Genomic DNA, 22,753 nt, shown 5'->3' with positions numbered 1-22,753 from the left:
GCTCTCAATGGTCACTGGTTTAATTGGTGCATAGCCTCAGGGAAACGGGCAGTGTATTGCTCTTCTCATTCTACTATTGAAGAGACACAAACCCAAAAAGCCAAAATGATTTGTCAAAGCCATTCAGCTAGCAGATGTTGTTGTTTTGTACCAACAAGTCAGAACTGACAAATAACTGATGCTCAGGCTTGTTTTCAGAGGCTGTTAATTGCACAGGAGGAGATTGCCCATCTTTCTTCTGTGGAGTAGCTGATGGGATTCAAACCACATACCTTCAGGATTGTAGTGCAGCTTCTTGTCACTAGGCTACCAGAACTGCCTAGTATATATTAGTTCCAGATATAAAGTCTAGGTCTGTTTCTGACTATTCATAACTCTAAATTAACAAAGAATTGCTTTCTAACCGAATGAGGCTGAGGAAATGTTAAATGTCACATTAATGACTGTGGGAATGATTTTAATATTTCTCTTTAGAAGGTATGGGACCCTGAGTAGTGAAAACAGTTACCATGCTAGGGTACTAACTCAGCGGTTGGCAGTTTGAGTTCTCTGAGGCACATTTGAAGAAAGATCAAACAATCGACCAGAAAAATCAACCATGACTCAGGATCAACTTGAATACAACTGCTTAACTAGTAAAAAGTATAGCATGTGTAGGAAGCAGTTCAGTTCCTTGCAGTACCTATGAAAGCTTGAGGTGAAGTGCACATTTTAATATGACTTTCTATCTGCTAGTGAGAAAAGGATACAGAACCGCAAGGTTGTCCTGTTTAAGGGCCACTGTTTTCATACAGCAGTGACACAGAACACACTCACAGCAACCCTGCCTTCCCTCAACCCAACTGTGAGGCACCACACATGTACAGAAGTTTGACAGGTGGGCAGGAGATGGAGAGAAGCTGAGTGCAGGACAGTGAAAGAGAAAGAGACTCGGGGAATTATTTTAGTGCTTAGAAATTCCACAGACTTAATTATATAAAATCTAGACCAAGATTCTAATGCAGGGTTCACTGCAGTGCTGACTTCTTCTGAGTCTCCTGAATATGTTTCTTCTCAAGAGTAGAGCAGAGGGAAAATAAGCCATGTTAATGAGGCCAAAGACAAAGTTCTGCAACCTAGCTGACTGATGCTAAAAATAAAGTCATTGACAACCAGTGTTTGTTAAGCATCAATCCTGGAATGTAGTTTCCATTTGTGCTTGCATGATTTACATATGTATATATAATATTTCATTGATTATTGGATGGATGGATGGATGGATGGGTAAGAATCTCCACCATTAAAGATAAAACATGGCAAAACAAATCCAGAGAACAGACTATATTGTGATAACTGTGCATGCCACATCCCTGAATATCACAGAGCTTGTATAAGAATGGAGCCCTGGCAGCATAGTGTGTAATGTGTTTGGTTGCTACCTTAAAGTCAGTAGTTAAATCTATCACCTGCTCCTGAGGAGGAGAATGAGCAGTATCCTCCAAAAAAGATTCACAACCTCAAAAACTTGATGGAGGGTTTCCTTGTGGACAGTGGGCTTGGGATCAGATTTGGTGGTTTGTTTCTTTCCCTGAGAAGTGGGAAAATAACAAAGCCTAGCATATTGTGGTATATTATTGACAACATCAATCTTTTCTCCATTTATCATGATGTTGCTTATTGGTGCAATGTTAGGAGGTTCTGTTTTCTTAATATTGAGATATAACTCATATTGAAGACTGCAGTCTTTGATTTTCTGCAGTAAATGCTTCGGGTTTACTTTTTTTTCTGTAAGCAAGATTGTGTCATCTGCATAACCCAGCTTACTGATTGGTGGCTCTTCCTTGAATCCTGGTGGCAGATTCTTTTTCATATATTCTAGATTCTTTAATTATTTGCTCAGCTTACTGATTCAAGCCATAGTCTTCGCAAAGATTTGCTGTATATCTATGTTTCATTGACTATGCAAAGGCATTTGACTGTGTGGATCTCAATAAACTGTGGCTGGCTCTGAGAAGAATGAGAATTCCAGAACACTTGATTGTGCTTATGTGAAACTTATACTCGGACCAGGAGGCTGTCATCAGAACAGAGCAAGGAAACACTGCATGGTTCAAAATTGGGAAGGGTGTGTATCAAGGATGTGTCCTATCTCCATATCTTTTCAATCTATATATGGAAAAGATTATCTGGGAGGCTGGGTTCTATGAGGAGAAGTGTGGCATCAAGATTGGAGGTAGACTCATCAACAATCTGTGTTATGCAGATGACACAACTCTGCTTGCTGAAACAGGATGACCTGAAGCACTTGCTGCAGAGGGCCAAGGACTGCAGCCTTCAATATGGATTGAAGCTCAACATCAAGAAAACAAAGATTCTCACCACTTGTCTGATTGGCAGCATCATGATGGATGATGAAGAGATTGAGATGGTTGACCAGTTTCCGTTTGCTTGCCTCTACAGTCGACACTTTTGGTACCAGCAGCCAGGGAATAAAAAGGCATTGGGGAAAGTGTGCTGTCAGAGACCACTCCAAAGTACTGAAGAACAACGAAGTCGGCCTGGAGACTAAGGTGTGCCTGATACAGGCCATGGTCTTTGCAATTACTTGCTATGCATCAGAGAGCTGGGCAATGATTAGGGATGATAGAAGGAGAGCCTTTGAGCCTTTGAGCTTTGGTTCTGGAGAAGAGTATTGACTATACCATGGACTACTAGGAGAACAAACAAGTTTGTCCTAGAGAGGGTGAAGCCAGACTGCTCCTTGGAGGCAAGGATTCTGAAGCTCCATCTGACATACTTTGAATATGTTACAAGGTGGGATCAGTCCTTGAAGAGGGACTTGGGATGGTGGAGGAACAGCACAGGGGAGGAAGACCAACGATGAGATGGATTGATTCAATCACTGGGGTAATTAGGATAGGCATGTTGGAGACAGTAAGATTGACAAGCGATAGAGCAGGGTTTAGGGCTGCTGTACATAGGGTTGTTATGAGTTGTTATGAGTTGCAGGCAACAACAACATCAGAGAGCTGAGCCATGACTAAGAATGATAGAAGAAGAATGGATTTGTGAGTTGTGGTGCTGGAGAAGAGTCTTGAACATACCATGATTGCCAAAAGAACAAACATGTCTGTCCTGGAGAGGGTGAAATCAAATTTCTCCTTGGAGGCCAAGATTTTGAAGCTCCGTCTCACATACTCTGGGCACATGGCCAGGAGGAACCAGTTCTTGGAGAAGGACATCATGCTCATAAGGGTGGAGGGACAGTACAGGAGTATAGACTCCAGATGAGATGGATTGACATCATAACTGGGGTGATGGGATTAGGTGTGTCTGAGTCAATGAGACTGGCTCAGGGTAGGACAGGGTTCAGAGTTGTTGTACATAGGGTCACAGTGAGTTGCAGGTACATAATGACAACAGGTTCAATAGATTTGGAGAAAAGATACAACTCTTACACATACCTTTCTCAATTTTAAACCTTGCAGTGTTTCATTCTTGTATTCAGTCAATTGCTTCCTGCTTTATGTTTAAGTTTCACAGTAGGACAATGAAGTGTTCTGGGATTCCCATTCTTCTCAGTGTTATTCATATAGTCAAATGCTTTTGCATAATCAATAAAATAAAATTAATATCTTTCTATTTTCTGCTTTTAGCCAAGATTCATTTGAAATTAGCAATGATACCCCTCATACAATAGCCTCTTTTCAATGGAGCTTGAATTTCTGTAACTTCTTTGTCAATATACTGTTCTAGCCATTTTTGAATAATCTTCAGCAAGATTTTGTTTGCACATATTAATACTATTGTTCAGTAACTTTCACACTCTATTCTATCACCTTTTTTTATTATGGAAGCAAATAGCTGTCTTCTTGACATAAGTGAATGAGCCCTTCTAAGGCTGCGTCTGTTTGTTGAAATATCTCATTTGGTGCTCCATCAATTCCTGGGGCCTGAATTTTTTGCCAATGCTTTTAGTGCAGCTTGAATTTCTTCTTTCACCACCATTGGTTCTTGATATAATAATTCCTAAAATGGTACAGTGACTCTATGTATTCTTTCCATTTTCATTTGATACTCCTGCACCATTCAATATTTTTCCCATAGCATTCTTCAATATTGGGACTTGAAGATTGAAATTGTTCTTCAGTTCTATCAGCTTGAGAAATTTCCAATGTGTCCTAACTCCAACTCTTTGCACATTTCACCTTAATACTTTGCTTTGTCTTCTAGAGTTGCCCTTTTAAATCTTTTCTTTAGCAGCAGTCAAGAAAGCAAAAGATGTGTTGCACTGAAAAAAATCTACCATCCAGGAACTCTCCAAAGTGCAGCAGAGCAATGATATTACTTTAAAGATGAAAATACACCTTATTTAAGCCATGGTCTTTTCATTGTTTCCTATATATCTGAAAGTTGAACAATGAATAAGTAAAACTTATAAATAATCAGTGTCTTTGAATTGCGGTGTTGGAAAAGAGTATTAAATACCCCATGGACTGCCAATAGAACAAACAAATCTGTTGTGGAGGAAGTGCAACACGTTGCGCTTTGGAACCAAGGATGGTGAAACTTCATCTCACATGTTTTGAGTTTGTTATCAGAAGGGGCAAGTCCTTGGAAAAGAGATAGAAAAGTCAGTAAAGGAGAGGAAGATCCTTGAGAAGGTGGACTGGCACAATGACTTTACAATGGGCTAGAGAATGGCAGAGAATGTGAGAATGGGGCATAATAGGGGTCCCTATGAGTCATAGTCAACTTGATAGCACAAAGCAATATAACAAAATTATCTGATATTGTTAAGTGCCATCGAGTTGAGTACAACCCATAGCAACCCTATGAACAAGATATCTGAACCCTGTTTTATCCTGTGCCATGAAAGTCCTTTGAGGCAGTTACTATCTAATCAATCCACCTAGTTGAGGGTCTTGCTCTCCTTCACTGACCCCTCTACCTTTCTAAGCATAATGCCCCTGACCAAGGAATAGCCTCTCCTAGCAACATGCCTGAAGTATGTGAGATGAAGCTTTATCATCTTTGCTTCCAAGGAACACTCTGGGATTGCTAGTAATCAGAAAGACCATGGCCTGAACCAGACACACCTTGGTCCTCAAACTGATATCATTACTCCTCAATAATTTGGAGAGGTTCCTAACTGCAGACATTCCCAGTACAATACATCTCCTAATTTCCTGATTGCAGTTACCAAGGTGTTGATTTGGGTTCAAGTAGCTGAAGTTGTTGACAGCTTCAATCTTTCCTCTGTCCATCATGGTGTTACCCGTTGGTCCAGGGGTAAGAATTTTTGTTTTCTGGACTTTGAGATGCAATCCACATTGAAGGCTGTATTCTTTGATCTTCTGCAACAAGTGCTTCAAGTCCTCCTCACTCTTCACAAGCAAAACTGTGTCATTTGCATAACACAGGTTATTGAGTCTTGCTCTGATCTTGATATCACATTTTTCTTCATAGAGGTCAGCTTCTTGAATAATATGCTCAACATACAGATTAAATAGTTATGGTGAGAGAATACAACCCTGAAGTACTTCTTTCTTAATTTTAAACCATGCAGTGTTCCCTTGCACTGCAAACCTCAGGCCTCGTATGCAGACTGATTTGTTATTAGAGGGACAAACTAAATTGTCAGTTTGTTGTATTCAAGGAGAACATTGTTCTAATTGGTACAGCACTTGTCTGTCAGTTTGCTGTAGTGAGATAACTTAAAGGTTGCTGTGCTACTGAAATCTATGTCACTGGTGTGTCAAATACCACAAGGGTTATCCATGGTGGACAGGTTTTAGTAAAGCTCCTAGATTAAGAGAGACTAGGAAGTGGGATTGGCCATCCACTTTTTAAATAACAGGCCTTTGAAAATACTATGAACAGTAGAGGAATGGGGATAATTATAGCATTAGTGATAGAGTCCAGATAATCTGATATGTATGCACAAATAACACCTTCTAGGCTGTAATTTATCTCTTTGTTTGATTAATTACATAGCTTCTTAATTTCATGGTAGTATAATAGAAGAAACCTGTATCTGTAGTGGAGTTCATTAGCATGAGGGATTCAGAATAGTGATGACAGCATTATGTGGAGACTGAAACCCAGGAAACTTGTTTCTAATTATGTTTCTTCTATAGCTGGATACTCTTGGGAAAGTCATATGAACTGTGTGCCTCAGGTATCTCATCTGTACATCAAAAGACTGAATGACATCATCTCCCTGAGTATATTCCAAGTGTATAATTCTCTAACACTCTAAGTCAAGGTCATATGGAGGAGCTCAGCCTCCCTATAATTTAGCAGCAGGCTGATTAGCCTCTATGTTGTGTCCCTAGGTTCTCCCACGTAGGTGGCCACTTTCTCCACACAGCATCTAAAACCCATTGCTGCTACAATGCTCATCAAAGTATGCTCTTATTGGTGAGTTTTCAATTCATCCTTCTGACTAGATCATGGGTCCCTCAGGGACCTAGCTTCCTCAACTTATCTCCAGCACTTACCATAAATCCTGCTCCGTGTAGAACCTCCATGAATAGCTGATGGATGGTGGAGGGAAGAAGGGGAAAGAAAGAAGAAAGGAAGGAATAAAAAAAAATGAAGTATCTACACTATCGCACTATATACATAATTAAGAGTTGCACAGTGCAGAAAAGACCCGTTAACAAACATTATTGCCTTTGTTTTATAAAAGAGCTTAGTTTTCAAGATAGTGGTGTACTTTATTATAGAAACCAATAATCTCTGATTCTTAAATGGATATGCAACTAATAGAGTCTCCAGACTCTTTTAGAAAAAAAAAATAAGATTGAATAAAACTAATATTCATCCTTTTTATACAACAGAGATATATTATGTGTAATTTTGAACTTTTCCCTACTGACCTATTCTAAAATATTAAAAAGGGAGTCTCTAAGCTTTCTTAACGACCCTTTATGAGAGTGATCTATCTAATATCAGAGGTGGAATTACTTGAATAATTGTTCTTTCTTAGCTGTAATGTAAATCCGTGCATGTAATAAACATAAGAGGAAAAAAAGAATAATGTAATAGAAGCACTTTTGTTGTCATGACAACTGAAAGAAACAACAGGGGGGGGGAAATCTAGACTCCTAAACATGGTCTGTTACAAAGTGTAAGTGTAGTTATGCAGGGTTAATACTGTGTTCTTCATTGAATTTCACCTTTCCACAGCATGCTTCTCTGCTACAAAAGTAATCTGGTTTTCTCAAATGCACATTAGCCTCCAGAAAACAGCATATTTCAAGCAGAGTACTTTCCTTTCCTGGGGATAATCCATTATCTGATCATCTTGAAAACCTGCCCAGTGTCCTCTATCCCCTACTCTAATATAGCTTTGGGCAATTTATTATGCCAGTAACTCTGAGCTTGGTTGTTGTTGTTGTTGTCTTTTATTATAGCTGGTCATATCATTATAAACTAATAAAATAGTAAGTTGATTACAAAAGCCAGACAAGGAATAGAATTAGGAGGTGAGGCTGAGTGGTGGAGTTATGGGTAAATGTGTCAGTCATACATCTGTTTTCTTCTCCTCTAGAAGTAGCCCTCCTCGCTGCCTGCCCAGTGCCAGCCCTGCCACACAGTGGCTCCCAGACATGCAGGAACTGTCAGTGAGTGCATGATGGTGCATCTGATAAAACACAGTGAGGAGTTGCTGGCAAAAGGGGTCATCTGTAGAGAAAGCCATTATGTATTATCTTTAGAATATTGTTTCTTAGGGTAGACTCCAAGTAACATGTTAACACAGGAGATGTTAACAACTAATATTTCAGATGGTGGATGGTGGCCTAGTGGCAAGAAGCTGTGCTGCAATCCTGAAGGCGCATATCTGAAGGCCACCAGCCACTCCACAGGAGAAGGATGAGCAGTCTCATCCCATGAGATTAACCCACCAGAGAGTCAGCTATGAGTCAATTCCACTTTGATGGTACACAACAACAGCAATATTTCTTTTTAAAAAATTATTTTTTAGTTTATGAGTGTGTGTGTGTGTACTGTCAAATCAGATCTGACTGGTACAGGAAGAGATTGTTCCTCCTTCTCCAGCAGAGCATCTGGTGGATTTGAACAGTGCACTCTTGGGATTGCAGTGCATCTTCTTGCCACTAAGCCACCAGAGCTCGCCGACAACAGCAATATTTCTAAGTCCCATTCCTGGTCTGTTCAATCAGAAATGCTGGAGGTGGCCTTGAGGGATTTGAATTGTTTAAAAAATGCTAAACTCTAAGAAGCAGTGGCTTAGAGAAAAGGGTAAAGAATTTAGGGAACTATCCTCTTGTACAAAGTCCCTAAGAAAGATAGAATAGTATGTTTCATCCTAGGTAATGGAAAGGGATACAGACAAGGTCTAGATGAAGATTGATAGTTTAATAGATTTCTTTTTGTATTATTTTGATTCAGACAGTCGTGATTTTAAGCCGAGCTCGTGCTGATTGAAGAGTGGAGAGTTAGTGAAAGAGAAGAAGAACCTAGATGAAATAGATTGACAGTGACCATAGCAATGGCATCACTTGTATCAGAGTCAGTGAGATTGGCTCAGGATAGTACAAGGTTCTGAGCTGTTGTTCATAGGGTTGCTATGAATCATGGGTGACTCGATGACACCTAACAACAAAGCTGACTGAAGCTGTCCAGAATTGCATCTTACTTAGATCAAAAGTCAACACCCTTGGTACCAACAGTTGTAAGATCTGGAGATGTATCGCTTTGGACAAGTCCACTGTCAGGGGCAAGAATATCTGTTTGAAGACTAGGGTGTGCCTGATTCAGGACATGGTCTTTTCAGTCAACTGAGAACTGGACAGTGAATAAGGACGATGAAAGAAGAATTGCTGCCTTTGCGCTGTGATGTTGGAGAAGAGCATTGAACATCCCCAAGAACTGCCAAAAGAACAAATAGATAAATCTTGAAAAAAGTGTTGCCAGAGTGCTTTTTTAGAGACAAGGATAGAGAAACTTCATCTCTCATACTTTGGATATGTTTCACTATGAGAGGCTATTCCTTGAAAAGGGACATCATGCTTGGAAAGATGGTGAGTCAATGAAAGAGAGGAAGACCCCTAACAAAATGGATTGACAGTGACTGCAGCAGCGGGATTGAGTGTGTCAGAGATGATGAGGATGGCACAGGATACTACAGGGTCCAGTCTGTTGTTCATAGGGTTGCTATGAGTCATACTTGACCCAACGGCACCTAACAAGAATGTGGATTATGTTATGGTCTACCAAAATAACAAACAAATCTGTCTTAAATGAAGTGGATTTATCTGTTAAGGTATTTACTTAGACATTTGCAGAAGAAAAGACATGATATTTACTGTTTATTTGAAAATAATCCAGTGGGAGATAGTGGGGAAATGGGCATGAATAATATAAAATCAAGTACTTGTTAACCATTACTAAAGCCAGGTGATAAATACACGATAATTCACTCATTACATTGGAACAACTCTGAAAATTCCCAGTCACTAAAGATCTTTTAAGAAAAAAAATTGCACTTTTTAGCTTGGGGAGATTGGTTCAGTCCTGGAGGTAGGAATATTAGAGGGAATCTGCCAAGGGTCACAGTGAGGAAGGGGAGAGCCATGGGATTGTTCTTGGTGGTGGGGTGGAGGCCTGTATGTCAAACGTACTAAGGAGTTAGAAGCAGTAGAGTTTGATGATTCATTGATCGAGGGCTCTAAAGAAGTCATAATCAAGGATAATTCTCAGACTTGAATGAGTGGATGGTTGCATGATGTGGCCATCATCAAGCAAGGGAAATGATAAGAAAAATAATAAGGGAAAACCAAGTTAGTAATGATGGAGTGATACGTTCAATTCCAGACATGTTGAATTTGAGTTATGTAGGGAGTTGCTTGAGAAGAATGGGAATCCTAGAATATTTGTGCTCATGTGAAACATATTCCTGGACTATGAAGCAGTCTTTAGAACAGAACAAGGAAATGCTTGCTCAAAATAGGGAAAGGGGTGTGTTGGGGATGCTTTTCTAGCTATATATTGAACTGGACATTCAGGAGGCTGGACTTTATGAGGAGGAATATGACATCAGGATTGGAGAAAGACTCATCAACAGCCTACATTATGCAGATTACACAACTTTGCACACTGAAACTGAGAAGGACCTGAAGTGCTTACTGCAGAAGGTCAAGGACTGCAGCCTTCAATATGGATTGAAGCTCAATGTCAAGAAGACAAAGATTCTCACCACTAGGCCAATTGGCAGCACCATGATAAATGGAGAAGAGATTGAGACTAACAATTTCCGCTTTCTCAGATCCACAATTAACACTGTTGGCACCAACAGTCGGGAAATCAAAAGACAAATTTCTCTGGGGAAAGTTGCTGTCCAGGAACCTCTCCAAAGTACTGAAAAGCAACAGTTTCAATCTGGAGCCTAAGGTGTATCTGATTCAGGCTATGTCGTCACAAATATTTGCCATGCATCAGAAAGATGGACAGTGACTAGGGTTGGCAGAAGTGGTGACTTTGAGCTGTGGTGCTGGAGGACAGTACTGAATATACATGGATCACCCAGAGAACAAATGGGTTTATTCTGGAGAAGGTAAAACCAGACTACTTTTTGGAGGCATGAACAGAACAGGGTAACACTGCATGGTTCACAATTGGGAAGGGTGTATGTCAGGGATGTGTCCTATCTCCATACCTTTTCAACCTGTATGCAGAGCAGATTATCTGAGAGGTTGGGCTCTATGAGGAGAAGTGTGGCGTCAGGATTGGTGGAAGATCTGTTAACAATCTGCGTTCTGCAGTTGACACAGCCCTGCTTGCTGAAACTTAGGAGGACCTCATACACTTGCTGCAGAGGGTCAAGGACTGCAGCCTTCAGTATGGACTGCGGCCCAATGTCAAGAAGACAAAGATTCTCACCACTGGACCAATTGGTAGCACCAGGATGGATGATGAAGAGGTTGAGATTGTTCACAGCTTCAGTTTGCTTGGCTCCACGGTCAACACTCTTGGCATCAGCAGCCAGGAAATCAGAAAATGTATTGCGATGGGAAAGTCTGCTGTTAGGGACCTCTCTAAAGTACTCAAGAGCAACGGTGTCTCTCTCGAGACTAAGGTGCGCCTGATACAGGCCATGGTCTTTGCAATCACTTGTTATGCATCAGAGAGTTGGACAATGACTAGGGAGGATAGAAGGAAAATTGATGCCTTTGAGCTGTGGTGCTGGAGAAGAGTATTGAGAATACCATGGACAACCAAGAAAACAAACAGATTCATCCTGGAGAGGGTTCAACCAGGCTACTCCTTGGAGGCAAGGATTCTGGGGCTTCGTCTGACATACTTTGGACATGTTATAAGGAGAGACAGGTCCTTGGAGAGGGACATCATGCTTGGGAGGGTGGAGGGACAGCGCAGAAGGGGAAGACCTGCTATGAGGTGGATTGATTCAGTGACTGGGGTAATTGGCATGGGTGTGTCAGAGGCAGTGAAAATGGCACAGGATAGAGCAGGGTTTAGGGCTGTTGTACATAGGGTCGCTATGAGTCGCAAATGACTTGACAGCACATGACAGCAACAGCAACATCTCACATATTTTAAGCATATGGCCAGGAGGGACCAGTCCCTGGAGAAGAACATCATGCACAGAGGAGTGGAGGGACAGTGCAGGAGAGGAAGACCCTGGATGAGATGATTGGCACAGTAACTGGGGTAATGGGGGTAGGTGTGTCAGAGTCAGTGAGACTGGCTCAGCACAGAGCAGAGTTCAGAGCTATTATAATTGTGTCTCTAAGAATTGCAGGTGACTCCAAGGCACATAACAACAACAAGGAATTGCACTGCTAACCCAAATGTGGTTCTCTTGCAATTCAAATCTACTAGCGTCTCCTCTGGATAAACATAGACAATCTCTTCCTGTTTATTTACAGCCATCAAAAAGTCACTGGAAGATCAGCTGTGAGTCACCTGTAGCTCAAAGGCAGTTGAGCTGAGTTGTGGAATATCCAGAGTTTATGGATGAGGAGAATACTGGAGATATGATTTAGCAATATTAACTGTTGTATAATGTCCATGGAAAATTTTTTTAATATGTGTTGTTGTTAGGTGCTCTCGAGTTGAGTTCAACTCACAGCAACCCTTATGATTAAAGATCTGAACCCTGTTCTATCCTGCGCCATCCTCACACTTCCTGACACACAAGAGCCCATTGCAGCAGTCATCATGTCAGTCTATCTGATTGAGGGTCTTCCTTTCCTTTGCCGACCCTCCACCCATCCTGATAGCATATCTCGTCCCAAAGAATAGCACCTTCTGGAAACATGTCCAAGTATGTGGGGTGAAGCCTCATTATTTGTGCTTCCAAAGAGCACTCTGGCTGCACTCTCTCCAAGGCCTATCAGTTCTTTCTCATGGCTGTCCATGGGATGTTCAGTGCTCTTTTCCAATACCACAGCTCAAAAACCTCAGTTCTTTTTCTGTCATCCTTATTCACTGTCCACATCTCAATGCATAGCTAGTAATTTGAAAGACTATGGCCTGAATCAGATGCACCTTAGTCCTTAAACTGATATAACTACTCCTCAATAATATAAAGAGGTCTCTAACTGCAGATTTTCCCAGTTCTATCTCCTTATTTCCTGACTGCTAGTACCAAGGGTGTTAATTGTGGATCCAACAAGATGAAGCTGTTGACAGTTTCAATCTCCTCTCCATCCATCATGACACTGCCTATTGGTCCAAGGGTAAGAATCTTGATATTGAGACACAATCCATACTGAAGACTGCATTCCTTTAAGTGCTTCAAGTCTTCCTCACTGTCAGCAATTTCAGAAATTGTGTAATTTCCATGGAAACATTTTGAATATAGGCACAAGAAAAACCTTTCTTTCATGAATTTTCACTTATCAACTTATTAAACTACTCTTGGATTGTTCTAACATTTAAAATTCAAAACAGTGCTGTGATCAAGGAAAATTATATAAAAGCACTAAATTATACCCATACTTCTCCATTTATCTCAGTTTCCAATTTGATTATGTGGAAGAGCTTCAGGGCTTAATTGCAGTCCTATTTTATTGTCCTTGATAAAGCTCTTTTCATGGGACTGCTCGGGCTTTAATACATTTGAACAAGAAAATCTCATAAGTATTACTTTTTCCCCCCACCCTGCCTCCCCTCTACCCTATTTGGTCACCTCAGAAGTTGCCAGAGTATTATAAAACTTTAGGGAGGATAAATACTTCCAGATCTAGAACCACATTTGTTTCCATCTTTCTAAAACAATCACAATAGAGTTAAATCCTTGAGTTGGGGATGGATGGATAGATAGATGATAGATGGTAGATAGATGATAGATAGATAGATAGATTAGATAGATAACCATGAAGCTGCTGACATAAAAAAGCATCTTGTGTCAGGAACTAATTTATACTGTGGAACAGGGCAAAGAGAAAAATTGTCAGCACTTATATCTGTCTGTGTGGGAGCTCATGATTTGGTGCTGGTGCAAGCATCATGCCATCTGTTAGGCTTTAAGAGAGATGTTGCAGGAGCATTTGGTTTGAAGCATAGTATCATTTGCCAAACCAAAATCATAGTTTTTCTGTCACCTATCATAGGGTCACTGTGAATCGTAGTCGACTCCATGCACCCAACAACAACATCATCAAGGCTCTTAGAGGAGTTTTTTTTTTGTTTGGTTTGTTGTTTTAACATTTGTGTCTCTAACATTTGTAATTAAATGAGACAGAAAGCAAGTTAAGTTTCTTCCTCCTTCTCTGGGCTCACTCTCCACATCTTCTGTTGTTTGTCCAGTTGAAACCCCTCAACCGACTATTTGGAGCCTCCATAATTTAGCCTCACCAAAGACCAAATATACCGAGTCTCAGAGAGTTGGATACAGGCATCAATATTTCTGGTCATTTTAGTGTGCAATCAAGGGTTAAAGCCCTGGCGGTTACAGCGTGAGTAGAGAAAGTGAACAGAGGGGGGCATTTTGAGCCATGTGTGGGCCTTTTCCTCACCTGTCTCTCTGTTCTGCCTTGCAGGTGAATGCAGTGAGGGTGTATGTGAACAGTTCCTCTGAGAACCTGGATTTCCCAGTGCTCGTAGTGGTTCGCCAGCAGAAGGGAGTGCTGTCCTGGCAGGTTCCTCTGCTCTTCCAAGGACTGTGAGTGGGGCTTTCTCTAGACAACAAAGAACGGCACATTTGGTTTTGTTTAATGTCCTAGAACTCACTCATCTTTACCCTGGTGAAAGGAGAAACCAGATGTAAACTAGACATTAGTATTTTATGAATGTCAAGTGTAAGCAATGTCCCTCAGTAGTTGAATGGTTAACATACTCAGCTATTAATCACAAAAGTTGGAAGTTCAAGCCTCTCTGAAACTGATAACCCTGAAGAAAGTTCTTTCAATATAGTGGGGCAGAGTGGGGGTGCGGGGAAGGCAGTTGAAATGCCTGTTGAGCACAGCTCTATTCTTCTATGAAGTCGGAACTGACTCATAACTGACGCCTCAGATGGTTTTTGAGAGCTGTAAATCTTACAGGAGGAAATTATCCCTCTTTGCCTTTAGAGTGGATTTGAACCACCAGAGAGGTACCACAATTCCCTATTGGCTACTCCACTGAGCTCCCTTGTGTGTACAGATCACTATAAATCAGAATCAAGTCCATAGCAATGGGCTATTTACAAATTTTTTTTCTAAGATGAAATAGTACCCACACCAAACTCACTTTCCATCTTCTGTCAACTTCACATAAACACTGTGCCTAGATTTGCAGTATCCAGAAGAACTTTTCTTTATTATGTTCTCTCCAGAATGTTCTGTAGCTCTAGTGGAAAAATTATTCATCCACCAAGAATCTACAGAATTTATTAATTCTTCACTCAGTAGCATCAACAAAGCACCACTAAATGGTAGGGTGCTGGGGACACAGAACGGGGGGGGGGGGGGGGCGGGGGAAGACAAACTTCCTGCCCTCTTGAGCTTAAATTTCCATGAGAGACTTCTACAAAATTCTATTTTTTAATTGAATATTTTATTTCATATGGTCTGTTGTTCTTTTTAACTATATGAATTTAATTCATTTACAGTTACAGTAATTTTTTAAATATTGTGCTATGGCATTAATAAGAAAAAATCCAGGAGACAGACAGTCATGAGCACATGCTACAGTATTAACTAATTTTTAAAGGTTGAAGAAGCTGGAAATTGAAACTTTGGAGAGTTCAATAACCTTCACTTGGTTCTGACATTTTCCGTATGCAGAGCAGAAAACCAAAATCAGCTGGCTGTCTTAGCAGTATAATTTTGCTCTTCAACTTTGATATTTTTTTTCCCCCCATCGAGTTAGCAGGATGTTTCAACATAATCCGGACACTGTTTAACTGAACTGGACAACACTAACACGCCCTACATCCCTACATGCAGTCCTGCTGCAACACTAGGACTAATTTAATTAGCTCTAAAAATTGCTATCAGTGGTCTGGTCTGAAATGTAAAATGTAGCACTTAAAAACAAATTTGGGAAATGTGCAATGAGATAGAGGCTTCTCTCTGCCTATACACTAAGTCTTTCTTATTCTTGTGCTTGTTTTGCTGTTTGTTTTCCACCCGCAATGGCCACTGCAGATACCATAAGAGCTACAACTACCAGGAAGTGGGCCGCACCTTATGTCCCTCGGAAGCAACCAATGAAACTGGACCTTTGGAGCAACTAATCTTTGTAGACGTGGCCTCCATGGCACCACGGGGTGCCCAGTACAAACTGAAGGTCACCAAGATCAAGCACTTTCAGCTCTGGTAAGCGGAACTCAGTGTAGTCCTTCTCTCTTGTCTGCTCTCCTGTGCTCAGTCCAGATACCACCCTAACAGAGAAGCACGCTAGAAGGAAGTTATCCACGTAGCATATTACATCTTCACCTGTTGGACTCTCCTCTTAGAGATCAGCTGTGAGCCCTGAACTACACAATGTAGAAGGAGAATGGAACTGGCTTGGAGAGTTAAGAGTAGTTGGCCTCATAGGTGTCTCTGCTGTCTAGAGGTCAGTGTGAGGATTTTGCCCCATTTTTAGACCAAGCAAGAGTCATTGAGTACTGATTAATTTAAATTGCCAATCACAGCAGTTGTTTTAAAGGATTTTTTTAAAAGGAAGACTTTAGTTTTTTCTCTTCTTCTTCTACCTTATGAATATATGTAGGCATACAAATAATCATATATTACTTTTTTGTATAACGGCAGCCCAGAATAAGAGGTACTTAGCAAAGTGGGCTAGGGGAGGGCTGGGAGAGGGAGGAAATTATGCAACACTGCATGTATATTTTTTTTTAAAAAAAGATAACTAGGGAGGTAGGGAGGAAAATGTGCGACAAGGAATGGATGAATGAAAATCCAACTTTTCTGTAAACTTCTGTTAAAATCACAGTAAATAAAAATTTTTAAAAAGGATATATAGATATAGAGATAGAGAGAGATAAAGATAGAGATAGATATATAACATAATAGGCTATGTGGCTTTGTCCTTTTTGAGAAATCTAATGAGGTCATCGGTCTCCTCTTGATAGCACTCTGAAATGAAACCAACAATTATATTTGTTGTTGATGTTGTTGTTGTTGTTAGGTGCTATCAGGTAGGTTCTGACCCAAAAGAACAAACCATTCCCCAGTCCTGTGCCATCCTCACAATCATTGCTATATCTGAATCCATTGTTGCAGACACTGTCAGTCCATCTCACCGAAGCTCTTCCTCTTCTTTACTAACCATGCTGTCATTCTCCAGGCCCTATAATAAATACAATAAAGTCTTCCCTAGGATGGCTTTCAAGGTCTGTATTTCCTTGTATTCTGTAATATAGACTTAAACTACAGCAGAACCAAAAGGAGAGTTGGACAAATTCACAATTTTTGCAGGAGACTTCTCTACAGAATCTCATATAGAAAAATCTATAGGGGAAAAAATAGGCAGAAAAAAAACCTGAGAAATACATGCAAAAATTAGAGCCAGCAGCCATCTGCTTTGGTCCATTGTATAGACATCCATTTTTTTCAAATAAATTTTTTTAGAGCACACTCACATCTTATTTTCATGTTGAGAGGATGATAGTGAGTACTTAGGACAGGGACCCCATCCTTTGCAAGTCATTTACTAACTAGTTCTTTAAAGGAAAAAAGTCAACCTCTGATGAAGATAAGCACAACATGACTCAAAGAATTAATTTTTTTAGAAACATATGTCAAAAATTAAAGAATATCTATTGTTTTCAAGAGCACATGGAGTGGTGATCAAACTTGCCAGCCTCTAGTACAATGAGTTTCAAACGGCTAAGTTAATTCATAGTACTATCAAAATGATGATTATAAAAAAATTCCCCAAATATCTCACAATTAAGCAGTTTCTTGTTGTTCTTGTGTACCATCAAGTTGGAACCGACCCATAGCTGAGCCCTCCAACAGGTTTTCAGGGAAAATTAATCACACAAGAGGAGATTACCCATCATTCTCCTGAATATTTAACAATTCTTAGTATTTACATACTTCTCTCAAATATTTTACAATGGATAGTCAACTTCTATATTATTTAAAGGTCAAAGGGAAAAAACACCCCTAAATCATAGTAAGAATTAGCAAATCTTTTGAGTAGATGATAGTAAAAGTATGAAATACCCAAATTTTTGAGCTATAACTAAAGCATGGCTTTCGTTTCAAGTGTATGTGTTAGGAAATAATAAAAGCAGTACATTAGATATTCATTTCAAGAGGCTAGAAAAATATCTTTTTGCAATGAATTAAACAAACTATAATGACCTAGTCATATATACTATTTACACTAAAACAAAATAGTTATATTGAATGGAAGAAACATTTTTAAAAATTGAAAAAATTCATTATGAAAAAGAAGCTAGAAAAAGAACTGAAAAGTAAACAATAAAATAGCAGCTGAAAGCAATGAAATAGAAATAAACAATATTAGGGGGGAAATCAACCAAACCACAAATCAGCTCATGGAAAAGACAAGTATTATTTGTGTACCTGCCTAAAAAGCAAATTAAAAACAGAATAACAAACAGGAGACTTGAGTATACGCTTCATCACAAAATATATTTTAAAAGCTAATAAACTATCAGAAATGTCATTTAAAAGCATAATAAAATCACTGTCACTACTGAAATTGCTATCATTTCAGAGGCCTGACAGTGTAATTACTAGTTATTCCTAACTCCTAATATATAATTGTAGGAAATTCATTCAGTAAAATACTACATAAAAATGAAAATTATTTCATTTTTACATTACCACATGGGTAAAGCTCACAAACCCAACATTAAGTAAAAGCCAGACAAAAATAATTCACTCTTGCAAGAACATGGGAACAGCCCAGATGTCTAACCACAAATGAATGGATTGAGAAGTTGTGATAGATTCATACAATGGAATACTATGCAGCACACTGGAGCAATGATTTTGTAAATTACTACCTAACTTGGGATGGACTGGAGAGCATTATGCTGAGTGAACTAGCTCAGTCCCACAAGGACAAATACTGTATAAAACCATAACTGTTGAATGAGTATGAAGATTCAAGGTGAGGGAAGGGGAGTGAAGCAGAAGGATGAGGATGAGGGGGAGGGCATGTGGGATACTAATCATGGGGTTGCACAATTCAATAGGTGGGAGGTGAAGGAAATGGGAAGGATCTTGTGTGAAAAACAATGTATTCAAGATTTGTAAATAAGTAAGTATAAATTTAAAAAAAAGAAAATGCACATTATTTTATTCCATTTCTACAGCATTTTAAAACAGACGCAATTGTTCTAAAAAGTTAGAAGTCAGAATAGTGACACTGTTACTGCCAAGTTGTGGGTCTACTGCCTGCCACCAAAAGTCCGTCTCAGAGAAAGGTGTGGAATAAAAAGCAGAGCTTCATTACCCATCAGCATGTAAGAGACAAGGAGGATAAGCTTCCAAATCTACCTCTTGTTTAGAGGCCAGAGGTAGGATTTAGTAAGGAAAGGACATGGATTGCATCTTGATTTTCCCTGATGTAGTCTAGGGGTGTCATGGTCATGCTGACTAATTCTCTTATCATTGCAAGGATGGCTGCTTCCCTCCTGTGTGTTACAAGAGGGTCCTCCATGATTTGACACAGGGCGAGCAAATCAAAGTTAATACAGAAGTTAGCTTTTAACTCTCAACCACTGAAACAAACGGGGAAAACACCAAAACAACTCTCACAACAGGTGCTTCAGGATTAGAAAGTAACAAAGCATAAAAAGATTTTTCCTAATCGTGTTAACCCTTTATTAGTTTACTCAAAAGCTATGTAACACTAGGAAAGAGAGCGTAATGTATGAGTTTACCTTGTGAGAATTCATTTAGCTATATCCTTATGATTTGTGCACTCTTCTGTTTGTTATATTTCCATTTTTAAAGTTAAAATTATTTCTTCAGTTAAGTTTTTAAAAATCAGAATGTTCTTAAATAGTTCATAGTAGTTTTTTCACAGTTTATTTTTCTGGTCTGAATATTCTTTTCTATTATGAAATTTAAAAAAACAAAACAAAACCCACCAAACTGCTGTTGAATTGGAACCAACTCCTAGTTTACCTGCCAGCGGCTTTTCAGAGGCTGTAAATTGCACAGGAAGAGGTTGCTCATTCTTCTTCCTCTGAGCTGCTGGTGGATTAAAACCACTAGAGAAGTACCAACTTTGTTAAGCAAACAACTCCTTACAGATTATGCCACCAGAGTTCTATCATAAAATGTTTTTTAAATTTCCCAAGAGAGTTTATTCTTTCCTCCTTCTGCAATCTCAAAGGCATACAGTTTGAATCCACCAACTGCTCCATGGGAGAAGGATGGGTAACCTCCTCCCACGCAATGTATTGCCTCTGAAAGCCCACTGGAGGGTCAGCTATGCATCGGTTCTGACTCAACAGCACACAATAACAACAACAAAGACAGTTTATATATTTTTAAAAAGGTCTGTACAATGGAATACTATGCTGCATTGAAAAACAAAAAACTCATGAAATATTACACAAAATGGGTGACCCTGGAGGACATTATGCAGAGTGAAATATCTCAGTCACAAAAGGACAAACACTGCATAGTCCCAGTGTTGTAAAATGGGACTGACATCAGGACTGGGGGGAACCTAAGAAAAGAGGGGATAAATAATGTATACTGCATTGAAACAGATGAGGGAGAGAACTGTTTAAAAGGAATATGGTATTAGGTATTATTTTCATGACAAGATTACAGAAAAAGAAATGCATAGCAAAGTGGACTGTGGACTGGGGGGGCTTGTATAACAATCAAAGAATTTTTTTTTCTTCAAAGAGAAAAGCAAACTGAGGAGGAAGGGTTGGGCAAAGAGGGAAATGTGCAACAATGAATGAATATTGTTGTTGTTAAGTGCCGTTGAGTCTTAGGCAACTCATAGCTACCCTTTGAACAAAAGACCTGACCGCTTGTATAACTTCCATCCTTTCTTCAGGTTCATAGGGTTTCTGGAGGCAAGCTATTTCAAAAGTGGATGCCACTTCTGCTTCCAATCTTGTTTTAATCGGGGAACTCCACCAAGCACTGTCCACCATGGGTAACCATTATCACATTTGACACATCACTGTCACAGTGTTCAACTTCACAGCAACCATGAATTCTGTACAGCAAGTGGACAGGCCAGGGCTATATGACCTAGAAGAATGCTTAACCAAAAAACAATTAAAAATAGGCCTGAGGGCCGCGGATTAAAGTCACCCATTAAATCATTAATGAGTGAATAGGGGGAAAAATTAAATGGAAAGAATATGCTGTGTATATATATATATATATAGAGAGAGAGAGAGAGAGAGAGAGAGAGAGAGAGAGAGAGAGATAAATGTAACATTAAAAAATAATTTTTAAAAACCAACCAAAAAATAATTCAAATCACAAATTAAAAAAATTAAAAGGTCTGTAGCCAGTGGAGTTGCTAAGAGGAATAACATCTTTATCTTAGTTTCATCAATATCCCTTCACATGGTTTTAAATCCAAGAGACAGGTGGCAAGATGATTAATGGTCTGAAGAAGGGGAGAATACAATTATTTTCCAAACCCTCTTGCTAATTCCAGTGTTGAAATGGGTTGTGTGATCATTTCAAGAGCTAAGACATTTAAAAAAGCAAAATTATGCAGAAAAAATATTCTCTAGAGGGTCCAATCCATTCAGATCAATTAACTAAGACTCGCCAGGGCATTGTGTGTTTGTGTGTATGTTCCTCAAGTGATTGCAAAATCAGAGTTGAGAACCATTACCTAAACACAGTGTCTGAATATGGTCCTTAATTTAACTATTTTGTTAATTTGTATTCATGTATATATTGTGTCTTATACAATCATTCAAACACATTGTGGGTTTTATTCGTGTATATTGTTTTACAAAATCATTCATATACATTGTCTTTTACAGAATGAATTACTGTTGAACTATGCCTTTTATCATGCTATCACTTCAGCTATTTCAATTATTTTTTTAAAATCCAGTTAAGTTATTCAAAGATATGGGACTACACAATTATACAGTCTAGAGAAGTAGCAACAGATTACTTAGAATACTGTTTGAATTTCAAAGAAGGGTTGTGCTTACTGATTGGTCTCTGTAGTTTTGACCTGTTACTGTCACTTGGTGGCAATGTACTTGAATTATAGGTTCAGTTTTGTATGAGATTAATTAGACCCTTAGAGAACTGAATTCTGTGAAACTGAAATCATAAGGTCACACTCTGAGCAAGTGTTAATGAATGATTTGCATGCCAGTGGAACTGCAAATCTGTTCCCTCACTTTGTTTTCTGTTTTCATCTCTTAACAATGTGACCTAATGTTAGCAACCAGACACTCTAAGCATTTCAAAATGCACACAGTTACTAGGACTTTTCTGAGAACAAGTTAAGCCTGAGAAGGGATGGTTGTTGTTCTTAGATACCCTCGAGTTGGTTCCAACTCATAGCAACCCCCTGAACAACCGATTGAAACCTTTCCCTCCCAAGTGATAGCCTCACCATCTCCACTGTGCTCAAGCCTGTTGTTGCAGTCATTGTACCAATCCATCTCACTGAGAATTTTCCTCTTTTGCTGACCTTCTACTTTCCCAAACATGATGTCTCCTTTCTAAGGACTCATACCTCCAGACAGCATGCTCAACGTTTGTGAGATGAAGTGTCATCTAGTTGAACTTCCTCCAAAATAGATTTGTTTGCTCTTCTGGCAGTCAATGGTATAGTCAATATTGTTCACCAACACGACAATTCAAACACTTCAGTTCTTTGGTCTTCCTGGTTCATTGTCTAACTTGTACATGCGTATGAAGCAATTGCAAATACAATGATTTGGGCCAGACCTACCTTAGTCTTTTTTTTAATTTTTTTTAAATTATTTTGTGTGCATGTACTGTCAAATCAGATCTGACTGGCACAGGAGATTGTTCCTCCTTCTCCAGCAGAGCATCTGGTGGATTTGAACCACATACCTCTAGGATTGCAGTCCTACCTTAGTCTTTAAATGGATGGTAGCTGAAATATATGTCTCCCTACCTCCCTAGTGAGTTCTTGCTCTGTTGTTTCACATCAGCTTTGTGAAATTAAGACTGGGAATCCCAGAACACTTGATCATTCTAATGTGAAACTTATACTTGGACCAGGAGGCAGTCGTCAGAACAGAGCAAGGGAAAACTGCATGGTTCAAAATTGGGAAGGGTGTACGCCAGGGATGCATCCTATCTCCATACCTCTTCAACCTATATGC

The 22,753-nt window shown here is 39.4% G+C and overlaps 1 protein-coding gene across 2 annotated transcripts in view; it reads left to right on the top strand.

Moving 5' to 3' along the window:
- SIDT1 (SID1 transmembrane family, member 1) overlaps positions 1-22,753 on the top strand; it is a 155,158-nt gene that overhangs the window by 35,801 nt on the left and 96,604 nt on the right. For both annotated transcript variants that reach the window (XM_006884279.1, XM_006884280.1), the window contains exons 2-3: positions 14,016-14,137; positions 15,603-15,773. In XM_006884279.1, coding sequence (XP_006884341.1) covers positions 14,016-14,137; positions 15,603-15,773 — 293 coding nt within the window. The remainder of the gene's footprint in view (positions 1-14,015; positions 14,138-15,602; positions 15,774-22,753) is intronic.

Source organism: Elephantulus edwardii, unplaced genomic scaffold, assembly GCF_000299155.1.
Source record: "Elephantulus edwardii isolate Elephantulus edwardi_28Jun2011 unplaced genomic scaffold, EleEdw1.0 scaffold00032, whole genome shotgun sequence".
In the NCBI taxonomy this organism is placed as follows: Eukaryota; Metazoa; Chordata; class Mammalia; order Macroscelidea; family Macroscelididae; genus Elephantulus; species Elephantulus edwardii.
This window is presented reverse-complemented; position numbering and strand designations above follow the sequence as displayed.